General features: G+C 44.9%; 1 protein-coding gene across 1 annotated transcript in view; it reads left to right on the forward strand.

Annotated features, from left to right (window-relative positions):
* The window catches only part of RNF213 (ring finger protein 213), a gene marked incomplete at its 3' end in the record, with an annotated part of 236,290 nt that overhangs the window by 170,434 nt on the left and 46,572 nt on the right, over positions 1-19,284 (forward strand). Inside the window, 2 exon segments of the mRNA XM_042447563.1 lie at positions 8,583-8,816; positions 9,932-10,113. Of these exon segments, the coding sequence (XP_042303497.1) occupies positions 8,583-8,816; positions 9,932-10,113 (416 nt within the window).

Raw genomic sequence — 19,284 nt, forward strand, 5'->3', positions numbered from 1 at the left:
AGCCGAAGCTGAGACTACACCATCTGATACAGAGTTCGATCCATACGATGACTGCCTTACAAGTGTTTCACAAGATCTCATTGATGTATTTATGGTATCAGATGACGAACAGGAGGATTTTGAAGGCTTTCCTGTAGAAACACCATAGCTTGCAGTTATGATGGGCATTGCTAACTCACCAGGGACTTGCCCAGCACTTGCTCTCTCTCTATTGTTTATTATCTTCCTCCTATCATCGTCAGTTCCAGTTTGGTTGACAGCTTAGAAGACAAACAGCATGGCAGCGCTGTTTCTTTTCAGTTTTAGAGTGAATTAGGAAAAGTTTAATCCACTTCCACTGTTCTATGTTTACATGTTTGATGACAAACAGCCTTATGTTTATAAGTGACAGTTTTCCTGTCATAAGCATTTGAATTAAAATTACCATATTGAAAACAAATATGATGTTTTTTAAATTTTTATTTGGTGTACATTGGAAGAGGGGTGGTCTTATACGGCGAGTATATCCCAAACTCTATATTTTAACTGGAAAAGTTGGGGGTCGTCTTATACGCCCAGTCGTCTTATAGGCCAGAAAATACGGTAATCTCTTCTTTATTTATTTTATATCCCTTTATCTCTTCTGCATCCCGAATCATATTTGCAAACGGTTCCATTGCTAATATAAATAATAAAGGGGAAAGTGGGCAACCTTGCCTTACTCCACTTTTTATTTTAAATTTTCTTGATTTCTCTCCATTTATCATGATTTGTGCTTCTGTGTCATTGTATATTTCTTTGATGGTTTCACTAAACCTATCCCCTAATCCAAAATCCCTACAGATTTTATATAGATATTCATGATTTATTGAATCAAATGCTTTGTAAACATCTAGTTTTATCAAGGCTAATTTATTTTTGTATTGTTTGGCATGATGTAGTATATTAAATATATTCCTTATCGGTTCATAAATATATCTGCCTTCCACAAATCCATATTGTTCTTCTTTAATTAAAGTGGGTAAATACTCTTTTAATCTATTGGCTAAGATTTTCATTAAAATTTTATAATCTTGATTGCTTAGTGTGATAGGATGATAAGATTCGGAATTGGCTGGATCTTTATTGGGTTTAAGTATTAATATAATTTCAGATAGTTTCCATGTTTCTGGGATTATTTTATTATCCAATATTTCATTGTAAATTTTATTCAAATGCTCACTCAATTCATTTTTAAAAGTTTTATAAAATATAGATGTGAATCCGTCTGGGCCAGGAGATTTAAATCCTTTTAGATCTTGTATTACTCTTTTTACCTCTTGTTTGGTTATTGGGGAGTTGATATGATTACTCTGTATTTCCATTAATTTTATATTTATATTTGTTTTTTGATCCTCCACTTTCTTCTCTTCATACAGCCTTTCATAAAATTTAACTAAAACTTCTCTTATTCTCTCCTCATCGGTTATTATTTCATCTTTGTCCCCTCTTATTTTACTAATCCTCTTTTTCCCTTTTTTCTTTTTGAGAGATTTGGCCCAACTTTTCATACTTCTAGTATCCCATGCCTTAAATTCATTCCTAATATACACTTGATTTCTTAATATAGTTGTTTGATCCAATTCTTTAATTTCTTCTCTTTTTTAATCCCATTGTTCTTTTATAGTTAGGTTCTTATGTTTATTATATTCTTTTTGTAACAATTCCACTTCTTCTATCAATTTCTTTCTATATAAATTTTTTCTTTTTTTTTAATTCCTATTTCTATACTTAGACATTTCCCTCTTACCATTGCTTTAAATGCATCCCATAGTATATGTTTTGAAATGTTTCCCCTATCATTTAAATCAAAATAATTTTTGATTTCCTCTCTAATTTATTGTTTATTTTCCTCCTTCAAAATAACCACAGGATCAAAAATCCATTCAGGAAATCTCAATCAAAGCATCCCCAACAGATGGTCATCCAGCCTCTGTTTAAAGACCTCTAAGGAAGGAGACTCCAATATACTCCGAGGGAGTTTGTTCCACTGTCAAACAGCCCTTACTGTCAGGACGTTCCTCCTAATGTTGAAGTGGAATCTCTTTTCCTATAGCTTGCATCCATTGCTCCGGGTCCTAGTCTCTGGAGCAGCAGAAAACAAGTCAGCTCCCTCCTCAATATGACATCCCTTCAAGTATTTAAACAGGGCTATCATATCACCTGTTAACTTTCTCTTCTCCAGGCTAAACATCCCCAGCTCCCTAAGTCATTCCTTGTAGGGCATGGTTTTCAGACCCTTCATCATTTTAGTCGCCCTCCTGTGCTTGGGCGGACACAACATCAACACTTGTGTTCATTGTAAGGCCTTTACTCCTCAGCCGAGGAAAAATTGGGACTCTAGGTTAAGGGCATTTCTTTATGAACAAGCCCTAAAATCCTCGGTGCCACTGTCTGCTATGGTGTTGGCCCTGCCGAGTTCTGCTTCAAAGGATAAATCCACTCATCCCATCGAGGCTGGCAGGCACGCTGAGTCCAAGAAATCTTGGCATCGTGTTTGCATCGATTGAGCCTCAAAACACCATGCCAAACCCAACAAGGAGCATTCAGCACCAAAACGAAAGACCTACCGAGTCTTGGTGTCAATATCCCATCTAGGAAGGATTTTGCCAGTCCTCCTGTGGCTAGAGGTGACGTCCCTTTGACTCCAGGTTGATCCCTTCTGCCTGTGTTTGCTTCTGGACATCGTTCTGAGGAACCCAAAAAGAAAAAGCATTCTAAGCGTTCTTCTGAGGAAGATCCACGGCCTGACTTCTTCAGCTCCTCAGTACCCTGAACATTGTGAAACTGCTTCAGTTTCGAGGCCTCTATCCCCGAATGCCCCTCTTTCGGTGGTGGAGGTGCAAGTGAGCTCAGAGTTAGAAGGTGAGATTGTGGATTCTCCAATTCAAGTGGCTTCTCCATGCCCAACTTCAAAGCTTTTTCACCTCATATTCCTCAGAGAACGCAGTCACCACCTCATAAAGTGTTAGATCATCTTTTGGTTTCATCCTCCTGGTCTCCTTCACCTACAGTCTCCTCTATGATCTAAACCTGAGCAATGTTGATTTTGAGAAGCCCCTGGACATCACCAGTTTTTGGTATGTTTCAAGATACCTGGTATTCAATAGGGCAACGGCTTGGTACTTGCTTCCTGCCACATATGGATTTAAGGTGCCATATTATCATTACGTGTATGAACCTCCAGGTTGTGTAGTGACTTCCCCAACCCAGTGATCATTCAGTCGATATGAGTTGCTTGGATTTGATGGTCTTGATCTCTGGTGAAGGTGTCTCATCCCTGTAGTCCTTGGACACACCCTCCACCAGTTCTACCTCAACGGCAATCTCTTGCTCTTGCCTCGTTCAGTGTCCCCCCACTCTGATGTGAGTTCAGTTGAATCTGTTTCAATATCATTGGACTTATTAAGGGATGGATCTCCATCTCATATTCTCATGGTCCATGAATCAGCGTCACCTACTGATGACATCTGTTCATTTTCCTAACAAGTGTTAAAAATGGCCAATGCTCTGGACATTGAAGTTGCTCACAATGAGTCTGATCCTTTGGACCCTATCTACGAGCGGCTTCAATCTAAGGTACCGACACCAGCGTTGATCTCATTTTTGCCGTTGACGTCAAGAATTGCCAGACACTCCTGAATCACCCCGTCCATCATGCCTCCTACTTCTAGAAAGAGAATTTGTATCGGTTTAATCCGTCAGATTCAACATGGCTGTTTGAACATCTTAAGCCCAATTCTGCATTCGTGGAGACCTTACAGCTTAAGCCTATCCTGCACACTTCCTCAAGCCTGACAGACAAGAATGGTCGTAAGTTGGATGGTTAGCCAATAAATTTTATTCAGCTGCTGCCTTGAGCCTTCAAGTAGCCATCTATTCTGCATGCATGAGTAGAGAGTGTTACCTCTTCTGTACAAGTTGCCTGATGAGGAGAGAAGATTGGCTCATGCTCTCCAGTCTGAGGCTTATTTCTTTGGGGTGCAACACATCAGGTCAGTCTGCCACGTTGCTGACTGCATGATAAGGTACTTGCTGGTTTGTGGCTTTTAGACAGCATGTGTGGCTGCGTTCGTCTGATCTTTGGACGCATGCCCACTCCATTTGCTGGAATTCAAACTCAGCAAACCCCAGGTCTAGCAAATTCCTTGAAGACAATTTCATTGTCCAAAAGGTGGAAGAGGCAACTAGGGGGTCAGCTATTTTAGATCTGATCTTAACCAACAGGGATGACCTAGTTAATGGGGTGCAAGTCGTGGAATCCTTAGGTGGGGGTGACCATGTTCTCCTACAGTTTGTTATACAATGAAAAGGAGAAGCCAGGCATAATCAGGCACACATTGTAGATTTTTGGAAAGCTAATTTTAGTAAACTTAGAGAAATACTCGAGGTGATCCCATGGTCAGGAATATGAAAAGAGAAGGGAGTTCAAGACAGATGAGAGTTTCTCAAAAGGGAGATACTGAAGGCACAATTTCAAACAGTTCCAATGAGGAAGAAAAAATGGGAGGTGTCTCAAGAAGCCAGGATGGATGACTAAGGAACTTTCAACTGAGCTAAGTTTTAAACAGAACATGTATAAGAAATGGGGAAATCACCAAAGAGGAATTCCAACAAATAGCTAGCATATGTAGGGGTAAAGTCAGAAAAGCTAAAGTGCAGAATGAACTCAGGCTTGCTAGAGAGGTTAAGAACAATAAAAGGGCTTTTTTTGGATTTGTCTGCAGCAAAAGAAAGAAGAAGGAAATGGTATGGCCACTGTGTGGAGAAGATGGCAAAATGCTAACAGGGGACAGAGAAAAGGCAGAATTACTCAACACCTTCTTTGCTTCGGTGTTCTCAGAAAAGGAAAAGTTTGCTCAACCTGAGGAAGATGGAACAGAGGACAGAATAGGGGAAATTCAGCACAGAATAAATAAAGAGATAGTACAGGAATACCTTGTTAATCTAAGTCTCCAGGGCCAGATGAACTACATCCAAGAGTATTAAAAGAACTGGTATATGTAATATCAGAGCCATTGACAATAATCTTTGAGAACAGGAGAAGTCCCAGCAGACTGGAGGGCAAACATTGTCCCCATCTTCAAAAAGGGAAAAAAAGAGGATCCCAACAATTATCCAGTTAGTCTGACATCAATACCAGGAAAGATTCTAGAGCAGATTATTAAACAGAGAATGCTGGGCCAAATCTAACAAAATGAAATTCAACATGGAGACATGTAAGGCACTGCACTTAGGGTGGAAAAAATTAAATGCACAGATATAGGATGGGGGACACCTGGCTGAACAAGACTACATGTGAAAGGGATCTAGAAGTCTAAGTAGACCACAACTTGAACATGAGTCAACAGTGTGATGCAGCAGCTAAGAAGGCTAGATCAAGAGATGTAATAGTGCCACTCTATTCTGCTTTGGTCAGGCCCTACCTGGAATACTGTGTCCAGCTTTGGGCACCACATATCAAAAAGGACATTGAGAAACTGGAGCGTGTCCAAAGGAGGGCGATTAAAATGGTGAAGGGTCTGGAAGCCATGCCCTATGAGGAACGACTTAGGGAGCTGGGGATGTTTAGCATGGAGAAGAGAAGGTTAAGAGGTGATATGATAGCCCTATTTAAATATTTGAAGGGATGTCATATTGAGGAGGGAGCTGACTTTTTTTCTGCTGCTCCACAGACTAGAACTCAGAACAATGAATGCAAGCTACAGGAAAAGACATTCCACTTCAACATTAGGAGGAACTTCCTGACAGTAAGGGCTGTTCAACAGTAGAACAAACTCCCTTAGAGTGTAGTGGACTCTCCTTCCTTAGAGGTCTTTAAGCAGAGGCTGGATGGCCATCTGTCAAGTATGCTTTGATTGAGAGTTCCTGCATGGCAGGGGGTTGGACTGGATGGCCCTTGTGGTCTCTTCCAACTCGATGATTTTGTAATTCTATGACATGCCTTTCAATGACTCTGGTCTTTTTTAACAAAGAAATTGACAAAAAACAAAACAAAACCTCTACTTCAAGCACAAAATGAAAACGACAGTGAAGAAGTATGGTATGTCTCATCTTACAAATTCACTCCAAGACAATGGTATGGTCAGCAGCACTCCTTGTATGGACAGAGGAGTTCTTTCAGGCCTTCTGTGTTGAGGGGACAGAAGTATCCATCATAATCTTCTTCATCCTCAGGCAGGTGACAGTCGGCACTGGCTTGGTTTTGACAATCCTTCAAGAAGAAGGGTACTGATCAGGGCAAAAAGCTCCTTCAACTCCTCAATACCATGCACAACCCATTACATTATGTCATTCTAACAATTTTTTACAAAGATATTGGCAAATAGATTGGAACATTATCTACCAGATTTAATAAAAGAGAATCAATATGGTTTTATAAAAGGGAGGACCCATTAGAAACTTTTTCAATATAATTCACAATGCAAAACATTATAAAAAGAAAAATTAGCTTTAGTAAAGTTAGACGTCTACAAAAGGTTTGACTCAGTAAATCATAATTATCCACATAAGCTATATAGAGACTTTGGATTGGGAGAAAACTTACGTAATGTTATTAAAGAATTGTATAGCAGTAATGAGGCGCAGATCTTGGTGAATGATAATCGTTCTAGAAACATAATGATTAAAAAGTAGATGAAACAAGACTGCCCATTTTCTCCATTACTTTTTGCATTAATTATAGAACCCTTAGCCAGTGATACAAGAAATGAAAAGGAAATCACAGATTATATCATTGGGAAGGGAGAAATAAAGATAAATTTATTTGCTGACGACGCTTTACTAACTACACAATTACCATATCAATCTATTAAAAAGTTAATTGGAGTAATGCAAAAATTCAAACAGGTATCAGGACTTAAAATCAATATTAAAAAATCAGAGATAATGTTTCTTAATTCCAAATGGCAAGAACAACAACAAAAAAAAAAGATTATAGAATATAATGGGATTGAAATTGGGGGTTAAGGAAATGAAATATACAGGAGTATATATAATCACTAATGTGGATAATATAATACAAGTTAATTATAATCAAGTTTGGGGGGAAATAAATAGCCAGATTTTGAAGTAGTCCCACAAAAAATTGAATATCCTCACTAAAATAAGAGTATATAAAATGATGCTGCTTCCAAAATTATTATGGCGGGATACAAACCGCCATATAGTACGTATTATATACGTACTAGGGTTAGGAAGGGGCGGTGCTTCCGCACCCCCCTAACCCTAGTACGTATACAATATGTACAAGATGGCTGCGCCCCTTCCACATGGGCGCCGCCATCTTTACGTACTGGACACATAGCGTCCAGACATGTCGCGGCACCTATGATGTCGCAAATGCACCAGCGGCGCCTCGTGACGTCATAGAGGCGCCGCAAAAAGCTCCGAAATGGAGCTTCTTTTTTTGCTCCGCGCGGGAGCCGCGCGGTTTGGCTGCTGCGGCTCCCGCACGGAGCAAATGGCGCCGGCGGGAGACCGCCTCAAAGCGGCGGTCTGTATCCCATCCGTATCTCTTTCAAACTGTTCCAGAAATAATTCCTTTATGGATGGTTAGAAAATGGGAAAAGAGTATTAAAGAATGGATTATGGAAAAGAAAGAATCTAGAGTATCAAAACATTAATTTATTCACATCAAGAAAAAGGAGGATGGAGAGTCCCATCTTTGGAATTATATTTTGAGTCATTTCACATAGTTAAGTTATTAGACTTTGAATATGAAGGGGAGGAAAGGTGAGTTAGAATTGAAAAATATGTGAATAACCTGGATTACACATCTATATTTCAAACAAAACTGAGTAAGAATATTATGGATGTGAAGATGGGCCCCCTTTCTATCAATACAACATGTATGGAATAAATGGTTTAAAAGTATAAAAAAATTAAATTTAAAATGTTACCCATTAGAATATCTAAACAAAGGAGGCAATCAAGAGTTAGAAAGAGTAATTAAGGTAAGAAATATTGGCTTCAGTTAATATCAATAAGTAGAACTTTACAAGAAATAAAAGAAACATGTGACAGTACATCACAGTTTGAGGATATACTGAAAAGAAGGATTAGGGGAGAAAAGGTGTTAGTAGGAAAGGGTTACAGATTTCTTTTGGAGAAAATATTTGGTATAAAGGAAGGATTGGTGGGTATATGGGAGAAAGACCTAAAGATAAGCACTGAAGATTTAATGTTTTGGCTCTCTCAGATAACTAAAGTTAAAAATATAAAAGTAAGAGAACAACAATTAAAGTTAATTAGAAACTTGAGTCCCTATATTGGGAGAAAGGCAGGGATATAAGAAAATAAATAAATAAATCATAAAACCCCACATCAGATAGCAATGATAAATAAAAAAAAAACTTTCTCCAAGTTGCTGGCATGGATGTGGTCCAAAAGGAACATACATTCATATGTGGTGGGAGAGCCCCTATGTACAAAATTTTTGGTTAGATGTTATACCAAAGGTGAACAGGATGATGGGGAGGAACTTTCAACTTGATAAGGAGAATTGTTTAATTCTGAATTTGAGAAAATTCAGATTGAATAAAACTGTGTTTTTTCATTTCCAGTTGCTGCAAATGGCCCTCTTATCCTGCATAGAGGAAATGAAGGTAGCCTCTTCCAGTGCAGAAGAGCGAGTGCTGCCTCTCCCATGGATCCACCTTGGTTATCATCACTTTAGGAATCGACTGCAAAACTTTTCCAGGATTCTTGCTGTGTACCCTGTTGTGTGTGATGTTCTTAATAAACATGCTGAGCAAAGAGGCAACGTTCCACATGAAAAAAATGGTAGGAGCAATACTGTGAGGGTTACATTTAGTCTCCTAGAAAAGGCACAATCTGAAAAAGCATTCTCTGCATGTTCCTTTTAAGTCTTAGGAAAAATGCAAATCTTTTTGAGAGACAGTACATAAGGATTTTCAACATGTCTGTAGCTGTGACACTCCCTTTATCTGCTCAGCTAACAGGTCACATAGGAACCTCTCATGTCCCTTGTGTACCAAATCATTTGCATGTAACTGCAATGCCAAATAGCATGTAATCTTTTGTGTAAATATGAACTGGGCATTTATCACAGCTCTACTGAAAAAAAATTGGAAGCTTAACTTGAATAACACATAGGGGAGAGAGACTGAAAATGCTTCAAGATGGAACTGTGATGAACAATAATACAAAGTGTAGTAAAGACAAGTATAAAAAAAAGATGCAAGGAAGAAAATGCTGATCTTTCCCAAGAGTGCAAAAAGGGGAAGGGTACAACATAGTAGTTGTTAAAACAAATAGGTGGCATAGTTCCCATTCCAACAGTCTACAGAAGAGGGAGATGAGATTCAGAGTAAGCCACTTCCACCATCCCCACTAGAAAGTCAGCTCCACCAGGTTCCTCCTCTTACCATTCACTGCTGGTAGCCATTCTGGCAGGCTATAACACGTAGAGATGCAAAGGCCATTCCAGCAGTCCAGCTGAAACATTTTAGATTTTTCCCCACTCGCTTATCTATCCTGTGTGTGTGAGAGTGTAATGTCATGTTAGATTATAAGTCTGTAGCCATTGACTGTCTTTTTTTATCAATAGCATGTCAGCTAGTCCAGGAGCCTTTTTGGCTAATAAGTGAAATAGAAATGCTTTAAATAGGCAAATAGGCATGAAATAAGCTTTGCTCACTGTGGCTGATACAGAAAATTCATTGCTTGGGTGGCCGAAAGTACGGTAATGGGCAATTTCCTTTTTTGATATATTAATGGGACATGGCTTTGGGATCCAGGATAATGGCTTCCTTTAGATTCATTGCTCTGTAGAGAATATGAACTACTAGACTATCTGAACAAAATTTTCATTTATAATTATAGGAAGTGGACTTCCCTCTTTACTATCTGTGTATATGTTAACAGTCATGTCTATTTCTGATTACCCTAGGTACTAGATGTGCTTGCTGCAGTGGCCTGCACTGAAATGTTGGAAAAAGAAATGTTGCAGTGTAGACCTCAAACTTGGCTGCAACAGGTGAAGAACCTTCAAATGCCAGTTGAACTTGTTTGTACAGGAAACTATGTGCAAAGCGGTAGAAGCCAATGCGACCAATTGCTTCAGGAAGTCAAGTAAGGGCATTTAAAACATATTGTACCTTATTTTCTTGGAGATTAATGATCAGAGGCATTGCTTTTAGTTATAGCACTGTTATTTAAGCCACCCACATCTCAGACCTGCAATGGAAGTCAGCTATCCTGCAAGTCTCTATTGCTGGTACCCACTGGTTCTCTCAATGCCTGTTTTGCATGTTGTTTGTGTTGAGCTGGCAATCATATATATTGGCAATTGTGTATAAAAGGCTTTTGTGAAAGCTACAATGGGAGATGGAGTTGCAAGTTATGATAGTTGGGATGGTTGGACAACCTCTTGTTTATCTTTCACTTAGAGAAGCTCAGAGGACAGGTGTGGCTCTCAAGCCACCTGTCAGGTAAAGGACGGGTATGTAAGGCAAATGTACTATTGGGCTGATTCTGCACTAGATTAATTTACAGGGCAGGGGTTTCAGTCTGTCATACTGGCTCTTCCCAAATCAGAGCTTCCCTTCCACCTTGTAGCAGCTTTTGGGAAGCATGGAGGGTTTGCTTGCCTCTGCAGAAGGCAATTATCTTAGTTGAGAGTCAACTTGCTGTGTCTAGTTTTCTGTTCCTATCTGTATGGGTGTATATTTTCTAATTTGGTGAGAGGAGGAATCTACAGAATGGATATCACCTTATAATCACCGAGAACAGGTAGAGAAGGCAGTTGATGTCATTAATGCCAAGGGTTTTCAGACAGTCACCATCTTGGCCAATCAGTTCTTTCCCTGCCAATGCCCAGAGCTGAGCTTTTTGTATCTCCTCTCTTTTGTCTTCTCTTATCTTTTGTGCCTCAGAATATCTTGCTTCTTCTTCGTGGTCTCTGCGAATCATACAAATGGGTTTCACTGCGCCTGCGCAGTGCTGCTCGGAACCTACTGGAATCACTGGGCAAAGTTTACTTTGCAACATATAGAAACTTTTTGGCGGTAACTCCGCCCACCCGTTATAAGGCCCCTGCCTTCCCGCTCTTTTCCCCAGTTCCTTTTTTCCGCCGCGCTAGCTGCTTCAGGGAACTTCGCTCGCTTTAGCTTGCATTTGGAATCACTTCTCATCTTGACCTCGGACTGTTTTTGACCACTCTTTTGTCTCCCGCCCCTGGTAGCTTCGGACTCTCGGACTGTTGACCTCGCTTGGAATTCTCCTCTGTTTCTGACGACTTCGGAAAAATGCCTGCTCCGTTCAAAAAGTGCGACATTTGTGGGGGCAAGGTGCCCGTCCAAGACCCGCACTCCTGCCTGTTGTGCCTCGGCCAGAACCATGACACCAAGGCCTGCTCGCTCTGCAGGTCCCTCTCTTCTCAGGCCCGGAAGAACCGTGAGTCCCGGCTCACCTCGGCAATCGCCCTGGGCAAGGTGCAAGAGGGAGGTTCGCGCTCTTCATCCGTCCCACCTTCTGCGCCCCCTGCCTCATCTTCTAGGGCAAGTGTGTCCAGCATGACGTCCGCTAGGGCCACTGTTTCCAGCGTGGTGTGTGTCCCGGCCGGGACAATTCCTTCCACCACCTCCGATGTGGCCCGTGGCTCGAAACCGCCCAGCGCCACCGACGAACCCTCCAAGCGCCCCCACAAGTCTTCGGGGACTGAGGGTACCGAGCTGGCCTCTAAATCGACAAAGAGACCGGAGGGCTCGCACGCGAAGAAAGGTACCAAGGCGGAGGCCCAACTTCCTTCGCCCTCGTCCTCCAGGGCGTCCAAGGTGTCTCGCCACGCTCCCAAGCCGAAAGAGCCGGCTGCATCAGGAGCGGCGACTGTCCTCCGGGATCTTCCAGACAATCCATTCTTCCCATCGGAAGAGACCCCGAGGCCGGGAAAGACGAGGCATCACGACAAGACGGGTCGTGACCCTGCCCCTAAAAAGGCTAAGCCGTCCAAGGATCAGCCCGATACCGACCCACCAAAGGCGAAGGACAAAAGGCGTTCCCCTTCCAAGAAGGCCCGCGCCTCCACTCCGGCAGCGCCCCTTGATCCAGAGCCTGCGCCCGAGGTGCGGCTGACTCCGGTACCGGACACGCCACCACCTCAGCCCACCATGGACTTCGTCCATGGGACGGAGGACACCGTTCCTCCTCTCTCTCCGGAACAACGGTCGCCTCCCCACTCCGGGAACGACGACTACGAGGACCCGTCCCGTAGACAGCAGATACCGGACCTGTTCCTGGACACTCAATAGGGCCGGTACTACATGTCGGTATCAGAGGACAGAGCAATCAGGGAGTTCACCAGACTGAACCCCCATCCAGCAGACCCTCAGCAGGGCACCTCGTCCAAATCGGTCCCGACCGTATCCGTGTACGAGAGGCCGCCATCCCCACCTCGCAGGCACTCACGCTCCTCGACTGACCTCATCCCTGTCCGACCGAGGCCCCAAGTCAGAGTGGCAGATGCCCTTTCCTCTGACTTAGACTCCAATGACGAGCCTTTGCCTCTTTCCGAGGCACCATCGGATGAGGATGTCCTCTCGGTGTCAGCCTCACCTCAGAGGATGCATAATCCTGAGCCTTCTTCCCCATCGGACGACGTCCGTTCCTTCAGCGAGCACGTCGTAAAGATGGCGAGAGCTCTCGACATCGAGCTCGCTTTCCCGGACGACGACGCTCAGAATCCGGTGGAACGTCGGGTGCACGGACGGGTGCCTACTCCACCTTGCCTCCCTCTGCTTCCGTCGCTTCCCCGGCCACCCTGTCTGCATCCTCCCGCAAGGTAGACTTGCTCTACAGAGTCGCTCCGGTGAGCTGTCCTTGGTTGGCCGACCACCCCAGGCCGAACTCTGCGATCGTGGAGGGAGCCCAACACAGCTTCGTTCCGAAGCAGGCGACCTCCCCTGTCGACCGGGAGGCGAAAAAAGTGGATGGCCTGGCCAAGAAGGCCTACTCGGCGGCGGCCCTTGCGGTCAAGGCTGTCAGCTCCACCTCGTACCATTACAACGTCCTCCCCTTCGGCTTGGCCACGGCTCCAAGGGTCTTCACAAAGTGCATGGCACCGGTGGTGGCATACCTTCATCAAAAGGGCTTCATGGTTTTTCCCTACCTGGACGACTGGCTGTTTGCAGCCGAATCCTAACACGAGCTATAGGAGGCAGTCTCATTCGCCTTGCACCTCTTGGACTCCCTCGGGCTGGTCGTCAACAGGGAAAAGTCCCACTTCACACCGACCAGGCAGGTCAAGTTCATCGGGGCCATCCTCGACTCCGAAAGTTGTTCAGCCTTCCTCCCTCCGGACCGTTTCCAGGCCTTGACAGCGTCGCTCAGGCCGTGCATCTCCCACAGAAGGGTGAGAGCCAGAGACGTCCAAGTCGCCCTGGGCCACATGGCATCGACAACATTCATCACCCCTTGGGCAAGACTTCGTCTTCGGCCTCTCCAATCCTGGTTCCTCTCAGTCTTCTCTCCGTTGGAAGACCCCTCTTCCAAGTGGCTCACGGTACCGAGACCGGTAGCCACCTCCCTGAGATGGTGGTTGGACCGCCGCAACGTCTGCACCGGGATGCCCTTTCATCAGCCCCAGGCCCAACTGACTCTAACAACCGATGCATCCCTGGAGGGATGGGGGGCTCACCTGCTCGACTTGGTCGTCAAAGACAGGTGGTCCGCACAAGACAAGCCCCTCCACATCAATGCCTTGGAGATGCTGGCAGTGGAAAAGGCATTGAGGGCGTTCGAGTTCGCCGTCACAGGAAAGGTGGTTCTCCTGAGGACGGACAATACCACCGTGATGTACTACATCAACAAACAAGGTGGTACCAGGTCCAGGACCCTGCTCAACCTCACACTCCGTATCTGGGACTGGTGCATCCAGAGACGAGTCCTCCTCCAGGCGATTCACCTTCCCGGGGAGGACAACGAGCTGGCAGATCGCCTCAGCAGATCTCCATCGGTGTGCCACAAGTGGAGGCTCCATCCCGAGACGCTCAGCAACCTCTTCGACCGGTGGGGAACCCCCCGGATCGACCTCTTCGCGACCAGGTGGAACAGCCACTGTCCCCAGTTCTGCTCCAGGAAGCGAATGGACGGATCCCTCGGAGACGCGTTCGCCTTCCTCTGGACAGGGGAGCTTCTCTACGCCTTCCCTCTGTTCCCTCTCATCATCAGGGTGGTGTCCAAGATGACGGTGGACCACTCGCATGCGATCCTGATCACCCCGTGGTGGCCGAGACAGCCCTGGCTTGCATCCCTTCTCCACCTCTCTAGGAGATGCTTTCTTCGCCTCGACCCTCGTCCGGACCTGCTGTCGATCCAGGATGGACGAATTCTCCACCCGGACATCGAGAGCCTGCCGCTGGTAGCCTGGAGGATACAGCCCTGACTGCTTTGCCGGAGGCGGTGAGGACGGTGATCCTGGCTGCAAGGAAACCTTCCACCCAGCGGTCCTATGCCCTGAAATGGAGGAGATTTGGCCTCTTCCTTGACCAAAAGGGCTTGTCTCCTGCTCAGGTGTCCACACCAGTGGTGCTGGAGTTCTTGATGGCACTTTTGGATGAGGGGTTGTCCCTCACATCCATCAAATGCTACCTGTCTGCCATTTGTGCCAAATACTAGTTCGGGAGGAGGGTTTCCTTCTTCAAGGACCCCCTGGTGAAAGGGTTCCTTAAGGGATGTGCCAACCTGTTTCCTCCTGTGTCGGTACCAACACCGGCTTGGAGTTTGGAGACGGTACTGTCCGCCCTCCAATCCAAGCCCTTTGAACTGATGGCCACAGCGGACTTGAGACTACTGACTTGGAAAACCGCCTTTCTTGTGGCCATCACCTCTGCCCGCCAGGCGGGCGAACTCTGTGCCTTGTGGAGGGACCAGCCATTCTTGAGGTTTCACAAGGACAAGGTGGTCCTCCGGACAGACATTACTTTCTTGCCGAAGGTAGTGTCTGCTTTCCACATGTGCCAAGACATTGTGTTACCCACTCTCGCATCCAACCCGACCTCGGATGCGGAGCGACGCCTGCACTCCCTTGATGTCAGGAGAGCACTGGCGTTTTATTTGGACAGGACTGCTGCCTCCAGTCGGTCCGAGAGACTTTTCCAATGCTACTCGGAACCGAAGAAGGGCTTGCCTGTGTCCGCGCAGAGGTTTTTCAAATGGGTGGCTGGTACCATCCACCTCTGCTATGAACTGTTGGGCAAACCTCTCCCTGGCAGGGTCCGGTCTCATTCCACAAGGGCAATGTCAGCATCCTCCGCATTCCTGTCGGGGATTCCCTTGGAGGATGTCTGTAAGGCTGCCGTCTGGTCCCAACCTCTAACTTTTATTAAACATTACAGGTTGGACACCAGGGCCATCTGAGACGCAGCTTTCGGGAGGGCTGTGTTGGTTGCAGGGTTGCATTGATTACACTTCTTATGGTTGTGTTTGTAACACTTGTACAGTTGACACTGTTTACATTCTGTTGAATGTTGGTTTACACAAATTCTATGGGATCGGTCTTGCATGACCTCTTGTTCCCTCCTCAGGTTTAGCAATGTTATTGCTACGTTTGCCTTTTCATGAACAAAAAAGACTGACTCTTTTTATGGTTCAAGGTGTTTATTATTGTAATAAATATACCTTTGGTTTACCATAGCTTTGGTTTCAGGACACTCCCTCCGCCGTATACCTTAGCTTGTCAGTCTAAACCCATTTGTATGATTCGCAGAGACCACGAAGAAGAAGGACAGGTTGCTTACCTGTAACGGTATTTCTTCGAGTGGTCATCTGCGAATACATACAAATCCCACCCGTCCGTCCCCTCAGTGTCCTGCTCATATTGGCTCTTCCATCACCTGCTTGGTGGAAAAATTGCGGAACTGGGGAAAAGAGCGGGAAGGCAGGGGCCTTATAACGGGTGGGCGGAGTTACCGCCAAAAAGTTTCTATATGTTGCAAAGTAAACTTTGCCCAGTGATTCCAGTAGGTTCCGAGCAGCACTGCGCAGGCGCAGTGAAACCCATTTGTATGTATTCGCAGATGACCACTCGAAGAAATACCGCTACAGGTAAGCAACCTGTCCTTCTAGAATTTTTTTCCCTTAGCCTTTTCATTCTTTGTCTCTCTTTTGATGTTTTTTAAAAATAAAACATATCTTTTCCTTACTACCTCTTCCTTACTACCTCTTCATCCTCTTTCCTTTTCTTCCCTGCTCCTCTGATGGCTCTGGTGCAGAAAGGGATGATAATATGCCTAAGAAAACTAAAAGGTCTTCTCACTTCTTTTTTGACTTATCTAAAAGAGCAGAACCGGACAAGCTCCCCCGCCACTGGTTGTAGATCAGCAAATGCTAGGAGGTGATCACACACACTCACCTCCACACCTCTCCTGCAGCGTGTGTGGGGGCCAATTAAGTTTTAAGCTTATTTGGGAGCCTGTGGTTTTTATGGCAGTGTGAAAGAATGGGACTTGTTGTGTATCCTCATGGGAGATTTCCCCCTCCCACCACCATACTTCTGTGGCATGTTCCCCATCGCCGCCAGACAGACTTGCTATGCCCTCTGACTGCGGTAACTCTGAAATCAGCACAGCATGTATTAACAGAGCTGCCTGGCAGCCCCCCCCCCCCCATATTTGTGCCTTTTTTCAACTCCCCCTCAGGGTGAAGGAGCTAGCCACATTTTGAAGAGGCCCTTCCCAACCACCATTATTTTAAAATAATAATAATAATAAGAAGAAGAAGTTTATTTTTATCCCGCTTTTCCAACTTTGATCAAAGCGGCATACAGAATTTAGATAAAAAATACACCAAGATAAAAACAGTTTAAACAACATTTAAAAACAGTCACAATAACAACACAGGGCCAGCTGAGTGGGAGAATCCATAAACATTACAAGGTTGTCAACATAGGGGGTGAAACATAAAATGACATCTCATGGGGGGAAGGCTTTAGAGAAGAAGAAGGTCTTAAGGTTCTTCTTAAAAGTATCTAAAGATGTGGTGTAGCGGAGCTTCTCTCAGGCCCAGTGCAGTCATTTTGTAGGCCATCAGAGGTGTACTTGCAAACAGTCTGAAATACAGCATAGCCAGCATGGTCATTCTTAGTATCTTTATTCAGTGGCTTCCTTTTTATTCAGTGGCTTCCAGCCCTCTCAGTCCTTGAAACATCTGCTGCTACCCTTACATACTCTTGCTGCACCCATCACTGACATCCAGGAGATTTTGGGGCAGTACAGATGGGAGGCTCCATGCCACCCCTATAAGCCCCGTGTCTGCGTTGCAGCATCCCCAGCAGCTTTTTTTGCGATGCCGGAAGCAGGAAGGGGCACTGCCATGACACCACTTCCTGCCAGTGACATCTGGTCGCTGTACGGCACTGGTGGTGGCATCATGGCGGCCCCCGTATGGATGGGAGGCCGCCATGATGCCTCCGGCACCTGTACGTATTAGGGTTGGGAGCGTGCGGTTGTTGCACGCTCCTGAACCCTAATATCATCGCCACCATGCCACAAAGTGCCCATGTGTACCGGGCCTTAGTTTGGCAGCAGCTTAGATAGCGGATTTCTTCTAACCCATCTCTCTCATCAGGCTTCTGTGGCCCTTGGAAGTGCAGCTTTGAAAGGTCAAAAACACTAAGTTCAGCTGCTGTTGTTCCTGGGGAGGCAACTTACCATAAGGGATTCCCTTTGCAGGAAGTGTAGGACACCTTCCCAAGCCACGGATCTTTCTAATCATGGCTCTGATCTAGATTCCTTGGTAGGGGGAAGTCAAGTTCAGAGCCAATGCCTGCCAAATTTAACTCATGACAAAGAGGAAGGAGAATGGTCAGACTTGGAATCTGTTCAAGATGATTTGTCTGAGAGGCTTTTTCATGTTGATGATGTTTTGCTTTTATTCTCTAGGGTTATATCTACTTTAGGTGTTTCTGTTTTTAAATCTACTTTCAAATTACCTTCTGATTAGCAGCAACCACAGCTTAGTGAGAGAGGTGTGTCAATCCTCCTACAGATCAAGCCATTGGTGAAGGAGTTTCCATTTCTCTCCACCTTTCTTGAAATCATGAGTTTAGACTTGGCTTCCCCAGTGCAAAGTAAAAGTGACATCTTAATGGCTCAGAGTATGCATTAGAAGAGTTAAAAGCCCCAATCATGAACTCTCCTGTCACTGCTTTGGTCTTGGGAGCTCTTGCATCCAAGAGGGCAAGAGGTTTTTCAAGGACCCAGAAGAGAAGTATATTGAAGGGTCTCTTTATAAAGTTTACAGGGTGTCTGCCCTGTCCATACTGGCTTCCTTCTCAGGTTCCTTGTTTGCCAGAGCTGCCATATTCTGGATTGAGAATATTTGGCAGAATGATGACTGTGGTCCAAAAGACACTGCAGAAATAATCCAGTGTGAGACCATTTTAACTGCCCTGGCTCCGAATTCCTTAGCACTGAGCCAGAGCAGTTAAAGCAGTCTCAAACTGCATTATTTATGCAGTGAGTTTTGGACAATAGACCAGAGATCTTTGTACATGGGGCTCATGGAGGTCTCCAGGGTCTTACAGTTTATAGCAGACTCCACCTTGGACACCTTGGCATAATTTGCTAGATCAACAGAGTCCATCACAATTGCTAGACATTGAACATAGGTGAGACATTGGGAGGTAACAATAGCAAGTACATTTCTATACTACTTATCAGTACACTAAGCGCTCCCTAAGTGGTTTACAATGTGTAAACTAATTGCCCCCAACAAACTGGATACTCACTTGAGCGAAGTACGGAAGGATACAAGACTGAGTGGACCCTGGAGCCCTACCTGGGATTGAACTCATAACCTTATAGCTGTGAGTGGCTGCAGTACTAATATTTAACACTGCAGCACCAGGGGAGCCTTCATGCCCACTCCATGGTGAATTTAACCACGGCTTCCAATGGGGTCTAACTCTTTGGCGATCATGCTTTGAAAAAAATTCTTGTGGGGCCCAAGGACAAAAAGCAAGCTATGCCCACTGTCTCTAGGAAGATCCCTGGTGGTGCAGTGGTTAAATGCCTTTACTGCATCCACTTACTCATAAACTACAAGGTTATGAGTTCAAGATCAGTCAGGGACTCAGGGTCAACTCAGCCTTGCATCCTTCCATAGGTCGCTAAAATGAGTACCCAGCTTGTTGGGAGAGTGCTTAAGTGCACTGATAAGTGGTATAGTAATGTATGTGTTATTGCTATTGCTAAGAAGGTGGAAAAGAAACAAGTCAGACTTCTGACTTCTACCTTGATTTCCTGC

The sequence above is a fragment of the Sceloporus undulatus genome, chromosome 2, assembly GCF_019175285.1.
Source record: "Sceloporus undulatus isolate JIND9_A2432 ecotype Alabama chromosome 2, SceUnd_v1.1, whole genome shotgun sequence".
In the NCBI taxonomy this organism is placed as follows: domain Eukaryota; kingdom Metazoa; phylum Chordata; class Lepidosauria; order Squamata; family Phrynosomatidae; genus Sceloporus; species Sceloporus undulatus.